General features: G+C 42.1%; 1 protein-coding gene and 1 long non-coding RNA gene across 6 annotated transcripts in view; both read right to left on the reverse strand.

The window, feature by feature from the left end:
- Nucleotides 1–287: 287 nt before the first annotated feature.
- KLF12 (KLF transcription factor 12) overlaps nucleotides 288–20,603 on the reverse strand; it is a 243,502-nt gene continuing 223,186 nt past the window's right edge. For all 5 annotated transcript variants that reach the window (XM_083501312.1, XM_083501311.1, XM_083501309.1 and 2 more), the window contains one exon: nucleotides 288–9,676. In XM_083501312.1, coding sequence (XP_083357438.1) covers nucleotides 9,495–9,676 — 182 coding nt within the window. In that variant the 3' untranslated portion in view covers nucleotides 288–9,494. The remainder of the gene's footprint in view (nucleotides 9,677–20,603) is intronic.
- LOC310706127 lies at nucleotides 15,440–20,130 on the reverse strand. The gene is made up of 2 exons (XR_014525706.1): nucleotides 16,630–20,130; nucleotides 15,440–16,343 (listed from the first exon to the last, which is right to left on the reverse strand). It is a non-coding gene; the product is annotated as an uncharacterized lncRNA (long non-coding RNA).

Here is a 20,603-nt window from a genome sequence, read left to right on the forward strand (position 1 = left end):
AACAGTGGGCTCAGGGCACTAGGGAGTCAAAAGTCACAGCAGTAGATTTTTTTGCCTAATGGAAACTGTCTCCCTTTTATATCTACTCTCACTGCATAACAATGATGTATAATTTCCACAGCCACCAAGATCCAAAACCACACACACTTGCTTCTTCAAAGAAGAAAATCTATTTAAAAAAAACAAAATAACTCCACCCTATTTGTGGTAAAGGTTTTGTGACAAAAACTTCCATATTGAGTAAGTCCCGAGCAATCCAGAGTAATAATAAGGGGTTGGGGTGGGGGTTGTTCCATACAAAATGCTTTATTTATCCTTCATGCCTCCACTCAGATATTTATACCAATGCATACATTTAAAGGTTTAAACTCTATTTCAATTCACAGCTCAATTCATAGGAAAGTTGAATACATAAAAGCAATGCACCAACAGAAATATGTCTGAGACAACATTAAAAACGTTAACACTTGTTCATGAAATAATTGTCCTCTGATGGGGTTTCTTTAGGGGGAACTCCCTTCACAATGATCATCGGGCGAACGGAACAAGAAAAGAAACCACCCTTTTACAGTAAAGAAGAGGAAAAGCTCTGAGTATATTTACAATACATACACTATACATAAATACAAGAACAACACATACATAATCATTAACCAACTGATAACATAGGCGTTGCTTAACCGCTATGTAGCATATTAAACGCACAGGAAGGAAACTACTGGGAAAGTAAATGCCTTTAAATAAAAAGAAAGAGAAAGAAACATGTTTGCACTTAAAACCAATTGAAAGGTAATGAAGAAAAAATTAAGGAACTACGGTTTTGCTCACTAGCACTGGTGTACTTAATACTTTGGGGTGTATGGATACTCGGCTCACTGGCTAATGGCTGCCGTATTCGATCAGGGAAGAGAACTGAATACTGCTCTACTGCTACACCCTGGGATGAAGCTACCCCTCTAGTTTGCAGAGAGGGCATGAACACTAGGATATTGCTTCATGAGGATCTGCCATGACAACCTGCCCTCTTCCCCTCATCCTCAAAGCACCAGTTGACCTCCCCTTTCAACAGGAACCAGCAAACACAAATTGACCAGCATTTGAACGATTCTTTAGACCAGATAATGCATCTAAAGCATATGTGGGGAAACAATGAATGGCGAGTCCCCGCATCCCTGGCCATCGGTCATGCTTGTTTGGGCTGATGGGACAGCAACATATGGCCGGCCAAAGATTCCCCACACGTGCTTTTGGCCTGTCATTGGTAATACCATTTGCCTCCCCTCCTCATTGTAGCAAGCAGCAGAGAAGCTTTAAAGGGATGTTTTGGATAGTATTCCTATTTTAAAGAGAGGAGCAGCAAAATAACAATTCAGTTATACCATGCAGGAATAATGCCAAAGGGCAGGCCTGCACAACTTGTGACCCGCTGTCTACGTCATGACCTCTGTGCTTAACTTCCCTGCCCTGTTTTTGAGGTCACGTGCAGGCAGCAAAAAACAAGCATGGAATGGGATCTGGTAGGTAGGCTGTGTTCAGACTGATGGGCCCGTTACATGGCTTGTGGACTCGTTTCCAAGCCAGTGGAAGGTCAAGGATTGTTAACTTAGATTTATGGGCAAGTAGGGTGTCCCTTTCACAAGCTTTTTTTTCTCCTGGTCACAATCTGCTTTGTCTTCCCGTTCATTTCAGTAATGACTGAGCAAGGAAACTTCCTGTGCAATATTCCTCCAAGTACGTATACGTATACATATTTCTGAATTGCCTCCACTGCTGATTCCTCCAGGAAAGGGGAAATGCTGTTGTATACTGAGAGAAAAGTGAAGAAAACTGAGGGCTACAAGTGATTCAGGCTCTTTGCTTCTGTGCATTTACTTCCCCTCTCTGAATTAACCCTCGTTCGTGCAAACAAATCAGAAGCTGAATTTAATTAAGGGGTGATCATTAAACGCTTTGCATGGCAAATATAAATTAAACAATGAGTCAAATATATTTAAAAAATGGGTGTTTTTTAAAGCCTGTGTTGATCATGTGTTGTAAGACTAAAGTATCAATCAGGGATTGTTGAAAATTATTTCAATACCTCTCAAAGTTGCCAAGAGAGCATTCTATTACCTTCTTGCTAGTTCTAAGACAAAACCCAGTTCTTTAAAAATTGAAAAGCCCTGCCGACCCACTCGCTGTGACATTTATTGCCGTTCTAGGGTTATTTCTGAAATGTTAGAAAAAGGGTATTGTTCAGCGAGTTAAAAGGGAGGCATTTAGTCTCACGACTTTTAATCAAAAGAGCCTGTGCAGCTTGATCATCCTGCATCAGCTTACTGGGTAGTAAGGAAAATCTGACTGCACATCAGCTGCCAATGTGGTGTAAAATATGTGGCTGGACATGAAGTAGAAAATTTTTACGGACTTCATTTTAGCAGTGACGTCCATGGTTGGAATTATTAGGCAACACTCCAAAAACTATTGGTGGCAGGATTTGGGAAAGAATAGAAATGCTATACATCTACAACAGATTGACTTGATGCTACCATGGAACTTTTTCTAAGTCACGTGTAAATTTATTTCCTCCTTCTGGGCAATGGGAAATCCCATCGACATTGGACAGAATAGGTAAATTGAAAACTGAAGAGAGTAGACAAATGGCACTTTGTGATTCGCTGTGTTGCATTCGAATGAACCCAGTGTAACCTCCCTGCCCGCCCCGCCCCCATTGAAACCAGAATTGTATAACAATTCAATTACAGTTTATTGCTATGTAAAAAGAATAGGGAACCTTCCCCATCTTCCCTAATGTTCACAGACAGGCACTTTTCAAATTGTTTCACCTCTGGAGATTTATTTGTAGAGATTCTTACAAAAATGTATCTGATCCTTATAATATTCTTACTTTGGACATTGACCTGTTGAGGATTTTCTGTGGCAGGCAATGGACTGGGTTCACAGCTTCCCCCAGCACCCAAATGCCTCGTGCTTGGGATTGTCTGCAAACTGATTTATGTCCTTGTTCTTTTTTTATGAAGGGTGAATAATGAGACCAGGGGATGCCCTAGCATGCTTGCTTAAGTGTGCAAACCGACTCAGAATCTTTTTAGATCTACAAATATATCTGAAAGGCTAAATTCTGCTGGAATCAGGTAAGAAGGACTGCCTCTTTTCGCGGGACAGAGGCATTCTTCTGAAGAGTTAACAGGAGGAAAACCAGAAGAATAACAATTAATGAAAAGTCCACCATATTAAACAATAAAAATAATGCCTTCTTGTATGCGAGATCTTCACCCTGCCACCAGCAGGGAGCTGATCACAAACTAGGGGCCGTTATCTCGCAACAAATCCAAGTCTCACGTTAATTGGCCCTAGAGGCCAGATCACACATTACTACTTCTGCTTTCCAGGCTAGAAAAATAGGCTCCTCTATATAGTGTATTAATTGCAGGGAGAGTATCTTTCTCTCTTTCTGGCCATCATGTCAAAGCCATCATGTGCATTGGCTTCTGAACAGGCGTCACCAGAGTGAAGACACCCATATTTGGCCACCCTGTAAACAGACTGCTGTTGTTACTCCACTTAACTGAAAGTAGTAAGCTGTGAAGTGCCCTCTGTCTGAAAGTCTAGATTATTCATTTTCCCTGCTAAAAGCTTAAAAGGTTACTATTGGGAAGAATAATCAGAAAATCCTGCAGGTGAAGGCCAAGTTCCAAAGAACGACATTAAGTCGACATTATGCAAGGGCTTGTACAGTATTTTTTAAAAAACCAACCTTATTTTTAGTTATTTTCTTTGAACTGTAGACCACCCCCACCCATCTTCCCATGCCATATTACGGATTGTTAGGGATACACGTGCCAGTTTCAAACGTGGTTTAGCATGCAGCAGGGCCGCGCTGCTGGTTGAGGAACCCAAAATGGAACACATTGGGCAAATGGAACTCGGTTATTTGGATTCTGGCCATTGATAATTTCGTTTTGCTTCCCCCCACTCTAGCTTGCAGAAATTCAAAGTGACTCCACTGTCTAGTGACACAACCTCAGGTAATACAAAGCCAAGTGTACATGATACAAACAGGAACATGCTTTGACAAACTGGAACATTCTTTCCCACCTCTTAAAATTGTTAATTGCATTATGAAAGCTTTACAATGCATTTTCTGAGCACTTTTTTTTTTTTTTGGTGATGACAACTAAAAGCTTGTTTCAAAAACCATCCTTCATTTCAATTATTTACATCCTGTGAAAAACTGTGAGCTTGAAAATACTTCTTCACTATCACATAATATATTACAGAATATTGAAACTGTTACAAGTACAGTAAAATACCTTCAATTCTATTTTCTTTCTTTCTTTGTTGTAAAGAAGCAGTATCCATATAATTGAGGTCCATACTAAAAAACGGTGTTGGTACTGCAATCGGTTTAATGTCAGCATATTTAAAAGTACCAATGGGCATGATTGGTTGAGTACACATTGCACAGTTACGGATATTTTTTTTAAAATGAAACTGTGAAAATATAGCAGTTTTAACTTTATACATCTTCATCTATAAAACACAGGCAAAGGCATAATACAGTAATACAAGCTGGTTTCCTAATAAGGTAAAATTATTTTAGCCTAAAGAAAAGCTATTTCCAACTCTGTCTCTTTTTTTAAAATTCTTGAAAGCAATACTAGATCTTAGTTCAGATCAAACACATGCGCACAATTAGCCATATGCACTTGTGTGGGAACATGTAGGGAAGTTCATGGGGGCAGAAGGGCACTGACGGTTGCTTATGCTTAGCGAACATCATTTTCTATGTGAAAAGAGCGAACAAATCAATGTTTTAAATATAATTATACACTAATATTTATTTTGATGTATTTATTTCCAACCCCCCCCCCCAAAAAAAAAAAATGCTGAAAGGGCTCATGAGTTTTATTTATCGTGCAAGAATTTATCAATTATCAAAGACACCCTCGTACAAAGATATATTTGCAAAGATATACCGGTATTTGCAAAGATATATTTGCTTCAATACGGCTTTGGGAAGGCATGACATACAAGAACTTCTCCTGAATGGATAAATCTCAACAAGGAAAGCTCCCAAAATGGGAATATCAATCTGGCATCTCTAGCAACACCAGTCACTCAACCTTAATCTAAATAAGATGATTTCATCCAAGTGAATAAAATCAACAGAGGAGGACACAAGGAGCAACTGCATCTGAATTCCGTGTGTGAACTCATATTGCAAAAGGCTGCTCTCAAAAGGGATCACTTGCTACATCTTTTCAAACAAATGAGTTGGAGGAGATGGGGATATGCTCAGGAACTCCATATTTGCAACGTACTGTGTTCATTATATGCTGGGCTGGTTTAGGTAGGATGCTTGCAGTTTACAACCAAAGAGCATCAGGTGTGAGGCTGGCCAGGAAATGATGTGGACCGTGCTAGCGAAAGGCCCGTTCACACACTCACTGGGCGTAGTGCCCAATACACACAAACGTGGGCACATACATCCCCCCTCCCACCATGAATATCAGGAGGAAACGAGTACATGAATTGGGACTAAGAGTGAAACAATGTGCTGCACAGAAGAACCCACATCACATTGCGCCGCCTTCTATGTGCATTAGACCCTTGGCTCTGTGAGTGCATTGATCAGTTAACATTTAAGCAATCTTTTCTGTTTCAGTTTGGTTTCTATTGGTTCGGTGTTACTTCAATTCTTCTATCAGAAGAACGAGACTTGGCTGCATTGAATTCACCGAAAGGAAACTCAACCTGGTTGCTGTTTAGTGAAAATATTGTCAGATTCCAACCACCTTGATATGGATTCTATGGATTTCTGCATGAGTTTGAGTGGGCTATGGCTGCATAAGGCAGGGCACAATACCATCACCATCATAACAGGGGAGCTCTTCTGCATGTACCATTTACATGGCACAATTTTAAGAAGAATGCATTGCTGCAGCATATTTGGAAAAGAGAGAGAACCCTCCCCTTTTCTGTTCTAACAAACAAATAGAGATGCCTTTATGTAACTTCTTCAATCCTAACGGACCCTTTTCTCTGATGGCAAGCTACTTTTAACAGTAGTGCTAAAAACAAAAGCCTCTCCACACTTCCTTTGGGGAAGCCAGTTCTCTTGCCTACTGATTAACGTGGCTCAAAACAGACCAATTTCATTTTTAAAAATCTCTTCCCATTTATAAGCCGTGAATAAACACAAGCTCCTTCACAGTGTGACACAATGAGGCTAAGTTAGCAGATTCCTAGCTAAATGTTATGCCAAATGTTGATAAATTTGTTTTGTCTCCACCCAGAGCTCCACAAGCGCAGAGGGAAGCGTTTTCAGATCGTTGCCCACATCAACGGTCTCCCTTCTCACAGAAGGGAATGGGAAGCCCCAGTATGTATTGGACTACCATTGCACAATGAGAACCTCTTTATCTTTATTTAGGCATCAGTTAGGAAAAGCTAAAATACAAAAAGTCGCCCATCTCTTGTCATATTCAGGTCACGCTAACCAAGTCAAAACTGCTTTTTGAAATGACAGGGGGTTGGGGAAGCTCACCTAGGAATTTCCCCCCATTCTCTGAACATTGTGTCATGCTGAATTTTGTTCTCCGGGTGATATAGTGAAGGGTTGGCTGATTTATCCTACACTAAGAGCGACTTCTTGGGAATGATCCAAACACAGTTAAACAATTATAATCCTACTTAATGTGAATAGGGGTGTTAAGTACATGCTTAATTCTCATGGAAGCCCATGGAACCTGGAAGTGTCTCAGTTTGCCTGGCTCCTGCAGATAGACCTACGGAATTTGCACTCTCTATGTACCCTGCTTGGTATAACTTGCACACACTTGTATAAAATGTGTGCAATTTCTGCGGGCTTGGGTGAGGGATAGAGCTGGTGGTTTGTGTCCTTCGATTCTCTCCTTTTGGCAATAATTTCAACTCACAGATGTTAGGATATATGACACATCCCATTGCCAGCTGAGTATTTTAGACATCTGAGGTGACCCAGAGCTGTGGTATGGCTAATTCTTAAGAAAGCCATTATAAATAAGTGAGCAAGCATAGTTCTCTCCAGGAAACTCCCTGAATCTCCCTTTGTTTTAATGGTCAGATTTAAATTCTTCATATAGGCTGCTATCTAGAAAGCCAATTCATAGAAGCTTGCTTATTATGATTTACAAGTATGCTTATCCACCTTCTAGTCACATGTTCCTATCCCCGAACTACCAAACTTCTCCAGCCAAAGACTGATAAGCTGTGTGCCAGTGAGGGAATTAAGACCGGCCCTTTCGAAAAAGGAGACATACAGTGTGGTCCCATTTGTCTCCTACGAAGCCCACTTCCGATGGTCCTTTCGGCTAAAAATCAGGAGGCAGGCACTAAATGCATGTATTGCTGCTGTGATAGGGGCAACTTTAGGCTCCCCACGCTTCTTGGTATGTTATCAATAACAGCATCTGGTATGTTCTATACTTATCACATTTTATTCTCTGTTTTGAATGCGCGTCTTACATTTGACTTCATCTAGCAATGTTTTCTTTTGAAATCTTTAGGACTAGACTTTAGTTTCCCATTCATGTTGCCTTGAATGTGTACTTAACTTTCTCCACGAACGTTTTATTCCAGATTGTTTTCGCTGACCTTTTAATGTAGGTTGTAAACTGCTTTGATTTTTTTCTTTCTTAAAATTTTTTAAGCAGTATAGAAATGAAATTAATAATAACCATCATTATCATCTTTAAGAATATTTTAAGCCAGTCTGTGAGAAGTCAGGCTTTGTGGCCTGCTCAATGCTTCATTTTCTTTCTGCCTTTTTTGTTTTGTTTTGCATCTATTATAAACAGGGGCTAGGGGAAGTTTTTACCATCATTCGAGCAACACGATCAGAGCAAGAGAGTGAGATGGCTGGCCTTTAGTTTCTCAGGGAACTTTCAGGCAAAATCTGCCCACGAGAGCTACTTTCTTCCAGCAGAAAATGTTACTAGAATCAGTGAATCCCACCTGTCAAAAGTGCTCCTTGACATACATGGAGCAGATATTTGGCTCCAGATAGTCATTCTCCAGACATTTTTGGAATGCCTACCCACTCTGCCTCAACCCAGCACAACTTAGTCATGACTAAGTTGTGCCGAAACCAACAGAAGACTTACCCCGACTAGCTGTTGCTTTTAATAAGACTTGTTCACAGCGACATTTTCTGGACTGAGGTTCTATGTTTAGGAAACAGCAAGTGTTTGGAGACCTCACTTAAAGTAGCTTCTTCCTGACTACTCCTGCCATTGATGTTGACGCATTCAATTCCCTTTCAGAAACAGCTATTCTTAGAGGCTGGAGCTCTAAGCACATTTACACTGAAAGTAAATTCTTCAAGCAAGTCGGAAGGCTGCTTCACACATGTGCATTCAGCATGGTGGTTGTAGAATCGACTCGACCTGCATGTGTGAATGAGCATTGCAGATCAAGCAGTACAAATCCGAAGGTTTTATCCCATCCCATCCCGCAATGTTGTGCAATGGAATCAGTTCACACATTCAGTTAAGGAGTCAACACCTGCTGATTAGGGAAGAAATGAGAGACAAAGCAACGTACATGTATGTTTGAACATTACTCACTTTCAAGTAAATATGCAGGGGGTTAATGTGTTGGTTTAGGGATGGTGGGTCAAACTTTTTTTTCTACTGTGCAGCCAGGATGTTACATTTTAATGGTCTCTTCCTGTTATAAATTAAGCAAACAGATGTAGAGAGGGTTATTTCACACTGAAATGTTACTGGTGCCTGTTTTATAGATTCTAACAAAAACAGAGATTTACTTTAAATAAGGATTTAAAAAAAATAGTGGCTTCTAGAGTCTGCCATGATGACAGAGGGGTAAATATGTAAAATACCGCCATCTTTATTGCATAAGTGTGCTGAGGAATCTTTTCGCTTCAAGGAGATTTGTTTGTATCCCTCCTCTTTCCACTCGCTAGAGCTGGCTTCGTAGATTGTTGATCACTCAACAATCAGGCGTGGTGATATTCTGCCGTGTTTCGATAATAATCTTTTAAAAAAGGCGGCAGCGGAAGGAGAAACAGGTGAAGAGGAGATCCAGGAAGATTGTTCTTTCCAAATGTTTATGATATCCGGTTTTTGTGATAGCAGTAATTCTTCAGCAGGAAAAAAAAAGTGTGAGAAAAGGTACAAGCCATAAATACTTTTAAAAGGACATGGGTTAGAAAATAATGCCCACTCTTGTCACATCCAGGCTATCATCTCCCAGCTGAAGGTGATAACTTTGCCCATGCTGGAAAAAAGCCGACTTCAGATGGGAGACAGAATAGTGGCACTACACTTCCTGCTTCCTTGTGTATATGGGACAACGTGGAACGCCCCCTTTTGTGCTAACGCCATCAAAACGGGATTCAGCCCTGCTGAATTCGCTGTAGTTAAAAGAGACCCAGCTCTTGGTACTTCCTTTTTTTTTTTTGGTGGGGAGAGGGGAGAATGTAGCCTTTTTCAGACAAGCATGTGCCTTCGGCGGTGCAACGCCAAGTGATCCGAACGAGAAAAGCTTCTATCACAGTCTGCGCACTTGAAGGGCTTGACTCCCGTGTGTTTGCGGTAGTGCCTCGTCAGTTCGTCTGAACGGGCAAACTTCCAGGTGCAGCCCTCCCAGGTGCACTTGTATGGTTTCTCTCCTAGGAGACAAGGGGGAAAGGAAGCGTCATACTGGGTTCAGAAACCTTGGCAAGCTTAGTCTAGGAAAGGCAGATCAAAGAGAGAGACTTAGTGCTCATGCAACATTGCAAATCACTTACCTGCCATACCTTGCGAGAACGGATATCATCTAGTCTCTAAACTGTCCGGATTCAAGCCTGCAATGGCCTTGAACTGGAATTTCTGGGTGGTGACGGTGTCAGATGTCACTACTACATAACTCAGGCCAAAGGCAATTGGTCATTCCAGCAAGGAAGACTCTTTATACCAAGGATGGGGAACTTGCTGCCTGCCGGATGTCATTGGACTCCAACTCCCAGCAGCCCCAAGCAGCAAAGCCAATGGCCAGGGATGCTGGGAGTTGTAGTCCAAGCCACGCCTGCTTTACAGCAATTGGCCACATTTTACCCCTGGCCCCTAACAAAGGCTTTTGTTTTAAGCTTGGGTACTGGTCTGACCTACCGTTGCTCCTTGATGATGATGATGAATTTAATTTATATACCATCCTATACCTGCAGCTCTCAAGGCGGTTCACAGAATATAATAATAATAATAATAATAATAATAATAATAATAATAATAATAATAATAATAATAATAATAATAATATATTATTTATACCCCGCTCATCTGGCTGGGCTTCCCCAGCCACTCTGGGCGGCTTCCAAAAGAATATTAAAATACTGTGATACATCAAACATTAAAAGCTTCCCTAAACAAATCCCTAAAAAATCAAAATATAAAACCACAAAATGCACAATCAACATAAAAACAACAGCAATCCAACAAGCCCCACCCTCAAATAACCCCCTTTCACCTGGCTAGCCAGTAGTACATGTGAAAAGGATTTAGGGGTCTTGGTGGACCACAAGCTTAACGTGAGTCCACAGTGGGATGCAGCAGCAAAAAGTGGCTAATGCTCTTCTAGGCTGCTTCAACAGAAGTATAATGTCCACGTCAAAGGAAGTAATTGTCCGGCTCTGTTCTGTCTTGGTCAGACCACACATGGAGTACTATGCCTAGTTCTGGGAGCCAAAAGATGGATACTGAAAAGCTGGAACATGTGCAGAGGAGGGCAACCAAGATGACCAAGAATCTTGAAAACAAGCCTTATGAGGAACGGTTGAAGGAGCTGCGTAAGTTTAGCTCAGAAAAGAGGAGACTGAGAGGTTAGCCATCTTCTAATACCTTAAGGGCTGTCACACTGAAGATGGAGAGAGATTGTTTTCTTCTGCTCTAGAGACCTGAACCAATGGCTTCAAGGTACAAGAAACGAGATTCTGATTAAACATCAGGAAGAACTTTCTGACAGTAAGAGTTGTGGACTTTCCTTCATTGGCAGTTTTTAAGTAGAAGTTGGATGGCCATCTGTCATGGATACTTTAGTTGAGATTCCCGCATCGCAGAGGGTCCCTTCCAACCCTACAATTCTATGATTCTATGACCCTTTGGCTTAAACCCAAAAGAAGCTGGGCTGGCAACAACTTGATAATCCACATTTCTTCAGAGCTACCAGATTATTGTAGCCAAGAGGATTTCTATCCTTGGCTTTGCCCAATTGAAGCAATGGAAGAAGAACAGTTGTTTCACCTGGTTTAGTAGTGTTATCCTAGATTGAAATGTTCACATGTTCACAGCAACAACAGTGAAGGCTGTGGCATTGCAGTGTATCCCACCCTCAAGTCAAATGCCAAATGCTAACAGACAGTTGAGATATTTTTATTCATATCTAGATGGTCACGTTATTGGGCCCCAGGAATTTGGCAGCTGGTATATGGGCACGAACCGAGCGACAGATGGCCTGGCAATTGCTAAAGACAGCATGCATTGAAATGCAGCATGACATGCTCTCGCCACAAACAGCTGGCTAGCAATCCCATACCCACACACCAATATATCTCCTCTGACTTGGAAGACAGTCCATAGCCAGAAATCTGGCAACTACAGAGGAAGTGACATAGGTCTATAAGGAAATGAAGAAAACAGGTCATCTGACATGTTTAAACTACAGTTATTCATTTGGAAAATAACAAGAACCTGCTGGACGAGGCCAGTGGTCCACCTAGTCCTCTTCTGAGAGCGACCTGTGCAAAGCCTGCAAGCTGGACATGAGTGCATCAACACAATTCACTGGGAATTGTTGTTGACATCTGTTTGTCTCGAGAGACGATGGAGTGTGCCTCCAGGGGTGAAGTCCAGCTGCTGTGTTAGCAGCAAGTGAACTCCTTGGCGTGCAAACCTGGACAGTGTGTCTGGAGGTCCTGGGCCGCCCAGACGATAAGACCCCTTCTTGGCCTCACTAATGTGCTCCAAAGGAAAGCAATGTGTTTAGCACCAGCTTGGCTACAGGAGTTGCTGGAAAAAGGCATGCAAGGCACCCTCCATCTTAGGACTCCACTCTGGATTTGTGTAGGGCTTAACCCTTTTCTACTCCCAAAGAGTGGACTTAATATATTTAAATAACAATTGCCCACCCATTTGTTCTTAAGCTAGGAATAAAAATGTCAAGGACCCGCTAATCTGTTATGAAGCTAGGGAAACATTTGATCATGCCCTGTTCTCCCTTCATTCGCAAATACATGGAAGGAAAATAAGAAAGTCACCACTGTTCCTCTTGCGTGTCAATCATCCCATTGCTTTTCTTAAATTGGCACACAACACTGGAAGGCAATAGTAGAGTCTTGTTTCTCACTGGTCTCCCCATGTCCAATCCTTCTATCTAATCCAGCCTGGTGATCTTCAGACGTTGTTGGACTCAAACTACCATCAGCCCTAGACAATGTTCAGAGATAATGGGAGCTGGTGACATCTGAAAAGCACCAGGTTTGAGAAGACTGCTATAATCTACGTATTTTGTATCTTAAGAACATAAGAAGAGTCCATCTAGATCAGTCCATCTTTCTCCTTGCATCCTGTTTCCAATGATGGACAGTCAGATTCTTCCAATTTAAGCACAAAGGCCTGACTCTTAAGCAAGCTCAACATTTAGGGAAGAGGATTCATCTTGTCTGGCAAGTCTTGTTTTGTTTTCATGGTGGAAAAAGGGAGGGGTGGCATCAGAAACCAAGAGAACAAAAGGAGAGGCAGAATCTCAAGCTAGTGCTGAGCGCTAGTAATTTATTATTACAAATAAATTGCCCAATGCTTTTCAATAGAAATCCTTTTGAAAGGACATTCTCCCAGTGAGCTGTTTTAGCTGGCGTACTGCACTAAGAATATGTGCACGACCTTTTGCCCCCGAAGAAGAGTTTCCATGCAATAATAAATTACTACTTCTGAGCACCAAGAGCTCCTCCTCACCTTTTGTTCTCTCTCTACCCCCACTCCCCCAATTTCATGGCCACAATCCAAAACAGAGCTTTTGTTTCCAACACATGGGATTCAGAGTGCTTGCATCTGTGCTGGATTGTGGCCGATATGTTTACATGTTCTCTCATTAAGAGTTTACCCCACAGCTAGTGATGGGCGGATCTGTTCATTTCATGTCCTCCAGTCTTCAATTCTCCACATTTCCACACCAGCCTGCAATTACTATTTTCTAAAGTCTCCATCAGCATTTTAGTGTAATTTTCTCTGAATTTTGCCTAACAAACACATTTTTACAGAGCAATTCCTGCTAATAAAACAGATTTTTGTATGCTGTTTTCACTGATATATGCATTTCTATGCACACTTTGCTCTATTATAAGCATTTTTCGAACCCCTTGCCTGCCTGGAGAATTGCACCGAAAAAATAATATTAGGAGAATTGCTAATTCCACAGGACGGCTGTGTTTTTCATTTCTCGTGCTGTTTTAGAAAGCGCAAATTGGGTTGGTTCTCCTTTCAATATGAACTGCATTTAATTTCTCCTCCCGCACCAGCCCACCCCACCCCACTCCCCAAATTTAAACACCACTGAATGCAAGCCCATGGCTTTTTGTGTGCTCCTGATTGTTCCTCTGCAATAGGACTAGCATTTGTTGCTGTTAAAATTCATCACCAAATGCAAGACCCATCATTTCCCAAGGGGCACCAATAAACCTGGCTGTGATGTTAACATATGAGAGTGCTGGAGGTGAAATAGTTAAACAAGTTACCCAATCAGGACCCAGGGGGTGGAGTCAGAGGGACTATAAAACCAGCTCTGGGAGGGGTGAAAGGGGGGAGTTCGTTGGGAGTTGGGTGGTTGGTTGGAGTGGGAGTGAATTGGGATAGAGTCTGTGGGTAGGTTGAGTTAGTGTAGCGAAATAAGCTGAGGCAGGAAGAGTTAGGAGCTAGGAAGACGAGTAAATATCTGAGAGGTGGTTTAGGGAGTGAGAGCAGGTAGCGGAAATTATAGGTCTGGATAGGCACCCCATGATTGTAATTGACCGATACCGTTTATGAAACCACACTCTTGTTAAAGTGCAATAAATAAACAGAAGTTTATGTTCCAATTTAACCCTGACTGGACTCAGTAGTGTACCAGGTAGGGCCTGGGTAGTGGCAGCAAGAAATCAAGTGGTGGCACAGGGATCAATAGACGGTGAAACGCCCGGGGACCCTGTGTGATCGTCACACTGGCATCATACGATTTCAGGAGGCTGAAAGGCAGGCAGACCTGCTCCAACCCACAGAGTGTCGGCCACTTATGGATCCACCCTGCTGAACCAAAGTGGGTCTTCACCTCTGCTCGATTCGCCGCTACAGGTAGCCTCAAGACCCAACTTTGTAGCTACTGTTAGTGGAATATCTGCCCTCTCTTCCATGAGTCTCCCACACCAGGTCAGGGCGACGTAAAAACTCACAGGGCTAGCTTAACAGCAAGCTTAGAACACCACAATGGGAAAATTGGACTAGCTGAGTTTAGAATTAGCTCCCACCCACCCCCTTCGTTGGTTTTGCTGGATCAAAAATGAAAATTGGCATTCTCTGGCTCCTTGAATCACTGCACCCCAAAGCAATTGATGGCTTCAGCTCCACTTTCCAATGCATTCTGAGCAGATAAAGTTGAAGATTAGGTAAAGATAGTTATAGTTGGCAGCCGGAGGGTAAGCTATAATAAACTATAATTTGCAGGTTTGACTCTAACCCAAAGGAGACCTTAGTCATTTTTCATCAGCTATTTTTAATACAAATATTTAACATTTTCCCCAAACAACCCTTGAACATGCCCACATGCTGAACTCCCCATTAATTACTGTTGTTAAATGATTGTTCACCACACCCATAACCTGATACAGCAAAAGGATGGGAAGGGGGAATGATTATACTTCAAGCATGACCTGGAATCCCAACAAAGTCTAATTAAAGTGCATGCCCACCTCGACTACCAAATTAAATCTGAAAGGCAAATCTTTCATGCCATTTATGCTCCCATCCCCTTGGCGAGGGGGGCGAGAGTACTTAGCCAGTAGTTATGCAGGTGACTAACTGCATTTTGGGTTATGCCCAAAATACACATTACTTGGACAATAAAAGTGTTTTAATTTAATGTGAAAACATTGCTGTAATTGACATAACCTCTGAGGGAACACGCAAACAGGGATTTGGCATTCTGTGTATGGAGTGGGACAAAGAGTGGGAACAGCTGCTGATTCTCCTTTGTTGATGGGTGGAGTGCTCCCGGGAAAGATCTCTGGCCCCTTCCCATGTGACGCTGGTGGCCTGGGAGATGCTGAACCGCGGCTCAATCTTTTATCTCCATTTTCGTTTAAGAAGGTTTTCATTTTATTCACAAAACATTATTTTATTACCAATTTATCATTTGCACATGCCTATTCTTTTTCTTTTTCTTTCCATGTCAAAAACACGTATTTTCTTATTCCCCCTTTCTCCTTAAAAAGCAAGACATGAAGTCCAGGCATTTACACACATCTGCCTATTACCCCAGAATTGAAGGGGTGGAGAAATGAACTGTATCCCAAGCAAGATTACAATATCCCCTTTCCTAGAATTTGAATAGTGTGGCCGTTTCAAGCTTGCAAGTTATAACATTTCATGTCCTAGTTTTACATGACCATAGGGCATCCGTAGCTGCTACACTGTGGAAAAGATGTGTGACTGGAAAGCAGAATTTCCAAAAGCCCATGGAAGCTGCCTGGGTGAGTTTAAAGGACAATAGTTATTTCAGTTTCAGAATGCTTCCAGGTTACAATCAAGTTCTGGTACAAGAAGCTCAGCGTATCCTGTTCAGTGCAGGGATTTCATCAAGTACCTCAAACTTGGCATCTATTGAGCCAATGTCTGTCATGAGACCTGATGAAGGACACAAAGGCTGATTCAGGTTATAACTAGGATGAGCATCCCTACCTGAACATACCTGAGCATGTCCTAGTGTACCTGTCTTGCAACAGTTCATCTAGCGCTGGGCTGGCATGGCAGAGGAGAGGACATTAGAAGAATAGCCTGCTAGATATTTCTGTTTTTAATGCTGAATTGTAAACTGTTGCAGCCCACTGTGGGGCCTGTGAATGAAGGGTGGGTAATAAATTTAATCATCATCATATCTGTATCAAATGAGACATCAAGCCAGCTCAGTTGCACTCAGTTGAGCCCCGTGATGTGGAATCACATCTTCATATTTTCTTTGTATGCTGAAAACTGGGGCAGCCAGAACTTGTATAATGGATTCTAACTGCACTGCACTGTGTGCTACAGGGACCAGTTCAAGATGTTGGTAATGGCCTATATCAGGGGTCTGCAACCTTTAAGACAAAAAGAGCCACTTGGACCCGTTTCCGAAGGAATAAAACTGGGAGCCGCAAAACCGGGAAGGTGACGTCGGGATGGTGCGTGACTAACGCACGCACCGCCCCCATGCGACGTCACAGCCAGTACAGCGCCCGCCACAGTGGGGAGTGTTGGGGCGCACAATGCGCCTCCTCCCCTCGCTAGTATCTGCCCTGGAGCCGTGGCAAAGGTGTAAAAGAGCCACATGCGGCTCTGGAGCCGCGGGTTGCAGACCCCTGGCCTATATGGTCCTAAATGACTCGGGGCCAAGTATATGCAATACCTCCTCCAAGTCCAGCCAACTCAGTTGTTAAGATGGTGGTTCTTATGAGAATTCGCAGTCGGGGAATGTGCCATAGAGTCTTCTTGGTGGTAGCAATCTAACTCTGGAATGTTTTCCCCTTTGTGATAGCTTTGTTTTCTTGATGCTTAGATGTTAGCTGCAGAATTTTTAAACTCAGGCTTTTATAAAGTGAGGTTAGGTTGTTTTTAATACCCAACAGTAGCAGTTTTGATGGTTCTGATTCTCACAGGTATTTTTTACTTTATTTTATTTTTCTTGTAAGGAGTGGGTGGTGCTGTGGTCTAAACCACTAAGCCTCTTGGGCTTGCCGTTTGGAAGGTCGGCAGTTCAAATCTGTGCGATGGGGTGAGCACCCATTGCTCTGACCCAGCTTCCGCCAACCTAGCAGTTCAAAAGCCTACCAGTGCAAGTAGATAAATAGGTACAGCTGTGGCGGGAAGGTAAATCACGTTTCCATGTGCTCTGGCTTCCATAATGGTGTTCTGTTGTGCCAGAGGTGGTTAGTCATGCTGGCCACATGACCCAAAAAGCTGTCTGTGGACAAACACTGGCTCCCTCGGCCTGAAAGTGTGATGAGCGCTGCAACCCCATAGACAACTTTGACTGGACTTAACCGTCAAGTGGGTCCTTAGCCTTATTTTATTGTACATCACTCCGAACTTCCTTGGGAGGAAGGGAGATTCAGAAATACAACAAATGAATGAATGAATAATAAAACCGCACCAAGGTTTTCTTCTTCAGGGCAACAGCAATCAATGATGTTTCACTTCATTATACACCCAGATGAAAACACAAAGGTGATGCCAAACTGGGCCTTATCTGAAGTGTGAAAATGAGGAAAGTATATGGCAAGTTAAGTTTCATTGTTATGTGGACTCTCACATGGTTCAGACAACTTCAGCTATGACACTGCAAACCAATAAAAGGACAGTGGCTTCCTGAAGCAGCCATACTCACATGGAGAGCAATTTTGGATTTAATGCCTACCTGCAGTTGCAAAGCCAAGTAGATTATCACACCACAGTGTGCATATATTGAGCTGCATCAAAGCAGACAGAATATACTGAGTCACAAACTGATCAGAAATGAGTGTGCCTTGAGTCACTTGGTCTCACGAGAGCACTTTGATTCAGTATGATTTAAGTATGCAATATAAGTGAATGGGCTGAATCAACTTTATCTGTTTGGGGGAAGTTATTGAATGTAAGCTTTGTAGAACCATCGTAATAGCAAATTATGCAAATAAATGCTCTCATTAGCACATTGACATTGAGCAAACACATGGGAACTATATGTTCTAAGGAGAGAATAACTTATTCATAATCCATTACGGGTCAACTTGGGGCAAAGCCCCAGAAATTGCAACTACGGATTAGTTTCCTTGTTCTAACACTGACTCATACGGACTTTGGGCGAGTTGTGATATGATGTATAATAAATCAGGAAACTTAAGGAAGAATATATATCCCTCATCTTATTCTTCTGTTGGTTAATGTGTCACTCCTACGTTCAGGCCAAGTTCTCTTCTAAAGTTACCCTTCCCCTATTTCCTCACAAATTGCCTGCTGTTGTCTGCAAACAATGTCGCAAAATGAGGCAAAGGTCACCAAGTTGTGGTGAGGATCCTGAAGGAGGAGATTCTAATCCAACCTTCATCAACCTGGTACCCTCCAAGTTGACAAAGGCTGTTCTAATCAATGGTTCGAAGAACTCATTGACTAAGAGGCCAGCTTGAGAGATGTGCCCCAGAATCCTTTGCAGCATCACAGTAGGTCCTACAACACAGCTGTTGGAATTTGCATAGCTTTCCTGACATCCCAGAGTCTGAGAAATTCATCTCTCTGGTCCCAACTAGGTGTACTTCTGGGCATACAGAAGGTGTATTCTGAAAATCTATGCCAGGAGTGAAGCTTGTAATAGCGAAGCACAAGATATGCTGAGAAGGTTTCATAGATTTATGGCGAATCCAGTCCGTGTATCATTTAGGACATTTGCACTACAAATTTATGGGAGCATGGTACCAATTTAACTGATCTGGCTTCCGACTCAGAATCCTGGGAATTGAAGTTTTGTAAGGTGCTGAGGATTTTGTTAATTTGGTGGTAAGAGGAAATAAGCATGTATTACCATTTTATATTTCCGGTGTAGTTAAGCACTTGCTGTTCCAGTTCTTTCAGCCCATACCTAATTTTTCTGTACTCTTAAGGAGCACCATTATCTTGCCAGTTTTGGAAACGGATTAACGTTCTAATCCACGCAAGTGACAAGTGATATAGAAACGCAAGTTTTAGTACGGAACTGGAAAGGAAAACAGGGAACTCAGAAAACAAAATGCTAAGAACCAGCTTCCTCTACTGCTTGCATAGCTATGCCTTCTAAAGCAGGTGAAACATGTCCCTTAGGTAACAATGCAAAGTTTATACAGCCTTTTTCTACTACCCAAGGGTCCATAGTCCATTCTTAAGGGAGAACTGCCAAGCTGGCTGTTTGCTCAGGTACAGAGTTGCAAGCGTCTTTCTTTGGCCACAGCCCTTTGGTTACAGCTTGGATGCAAGCAAACTACATCCAGAGAGTTTCCTGTTGAAAAAGACTGACCATTTCTACTTATTGTGAGATTACCTTGAAAGCTACCCATGCTGAAATAATTGTTCTCGCTTAAAACAAACACTGACATCTCTCCAATTGCAGCACCTTCCTTCCCGAGGAAGCTGCTGTCTAAAAAACCCTAAAAATTCCTTGATCGAAAGTTATTTCCCCCTGTTCGTCATTACACAAATATTTGTCTCATTCAACACACAAAGGCCAAAGCATCATAATGACTTGCAAAAGACAAGAATCCTGCCCTGAGTGCTGGAGGTGGAATGAAGGAGATATCATATTTTGCCAGTCCTGCTATGGTCTCTGGCCAGACAGACTGCAACTTTTTGTAGCGCTAATACCTCTCAACTTTTTCTCTGTTTGAAATGCTGGACACAGAAAACAGTTAACGCTTTTAGAGCAAATCACTTGAAGAAAACATGCTCAAGGCAATATTGCAAAACCCAAGATAGAAAAAAGATGTTGTAGCAGGGGTTGGAGACAAAGTGCTGTGGTGACCAGCAAGGGTGGCAATTGGAGCCTAGATTGTCTCACTTCTTACCAGGATGTACAACCAGAGCTCCTTGTCTCCCTGCAATTAAGGGGCCTTGAATTGTCCGCAAAAATATTTTTGGAGTATTTTTCGCTCCATAAGACGCACCTGACCATAAGACGCACCTAGTTTTTAGAGGAGGAAAACAAGAAAAAATATATATTCTGAACGAAACAGTGGATGTTTGATTTTTGTGGTTTATGCTGTGGCAGCCTCCTTTCTCGCTAGAGTCCCTTATCTCCCGATCGTTTGCTGATCAGCTGCTAAGCGGCTTTGTTTCAACACCCCCTTCCCTCTTTCTAAGGAAAAAAAAAGCATGATCTGCTTTTCACCCCTGGACAATTTGGCTCCAGGGACCACACATTCACTCCATAAGATGCACAAACATTTCCCCTTACTTTTTAGGAGGAAAAAAGTGTGTCTTATGGAGCGAAAAATAAGGTGCTTGCCTCTGTTTCATGGGACCTTCTGCTCTGGACTGTTATGTTTCACTCACAACACCTCATTTTTATTAAATTTATATCCCGCCATTTCTCCCAAAGGAGCCTAAAGATGGTTGCTATTTGGTTCAACAGAGATCCAGTCTATTAAAAAATGCTGATATGGCATTATAACATAATCATAAGCATGCTTTTGTAACCCCTGTGATTTGATTTTATAAGAACTCACTTTTTAGGAAGTATTTCTTAATGCTGCTGCAAATGGAGTATTTCCAGTGGTATCATTGGTTTTCATGTCATCTGTGGGTGATCTACAACCTGAAGATTATTCATATTGCTCT

The sequence above is a fragment of the Podarcis liolepis genome (assembly GCF_965112155.1).
Source record: "Podarcis liolepis genome assembly, chromosome: 4".
Taxonomy (NCBI): Eukaryota; Metazoa; Chordata; class Lepidosauria; order Squamata; family Lacertidae; genus Podarcis; species Podarcis liolepis.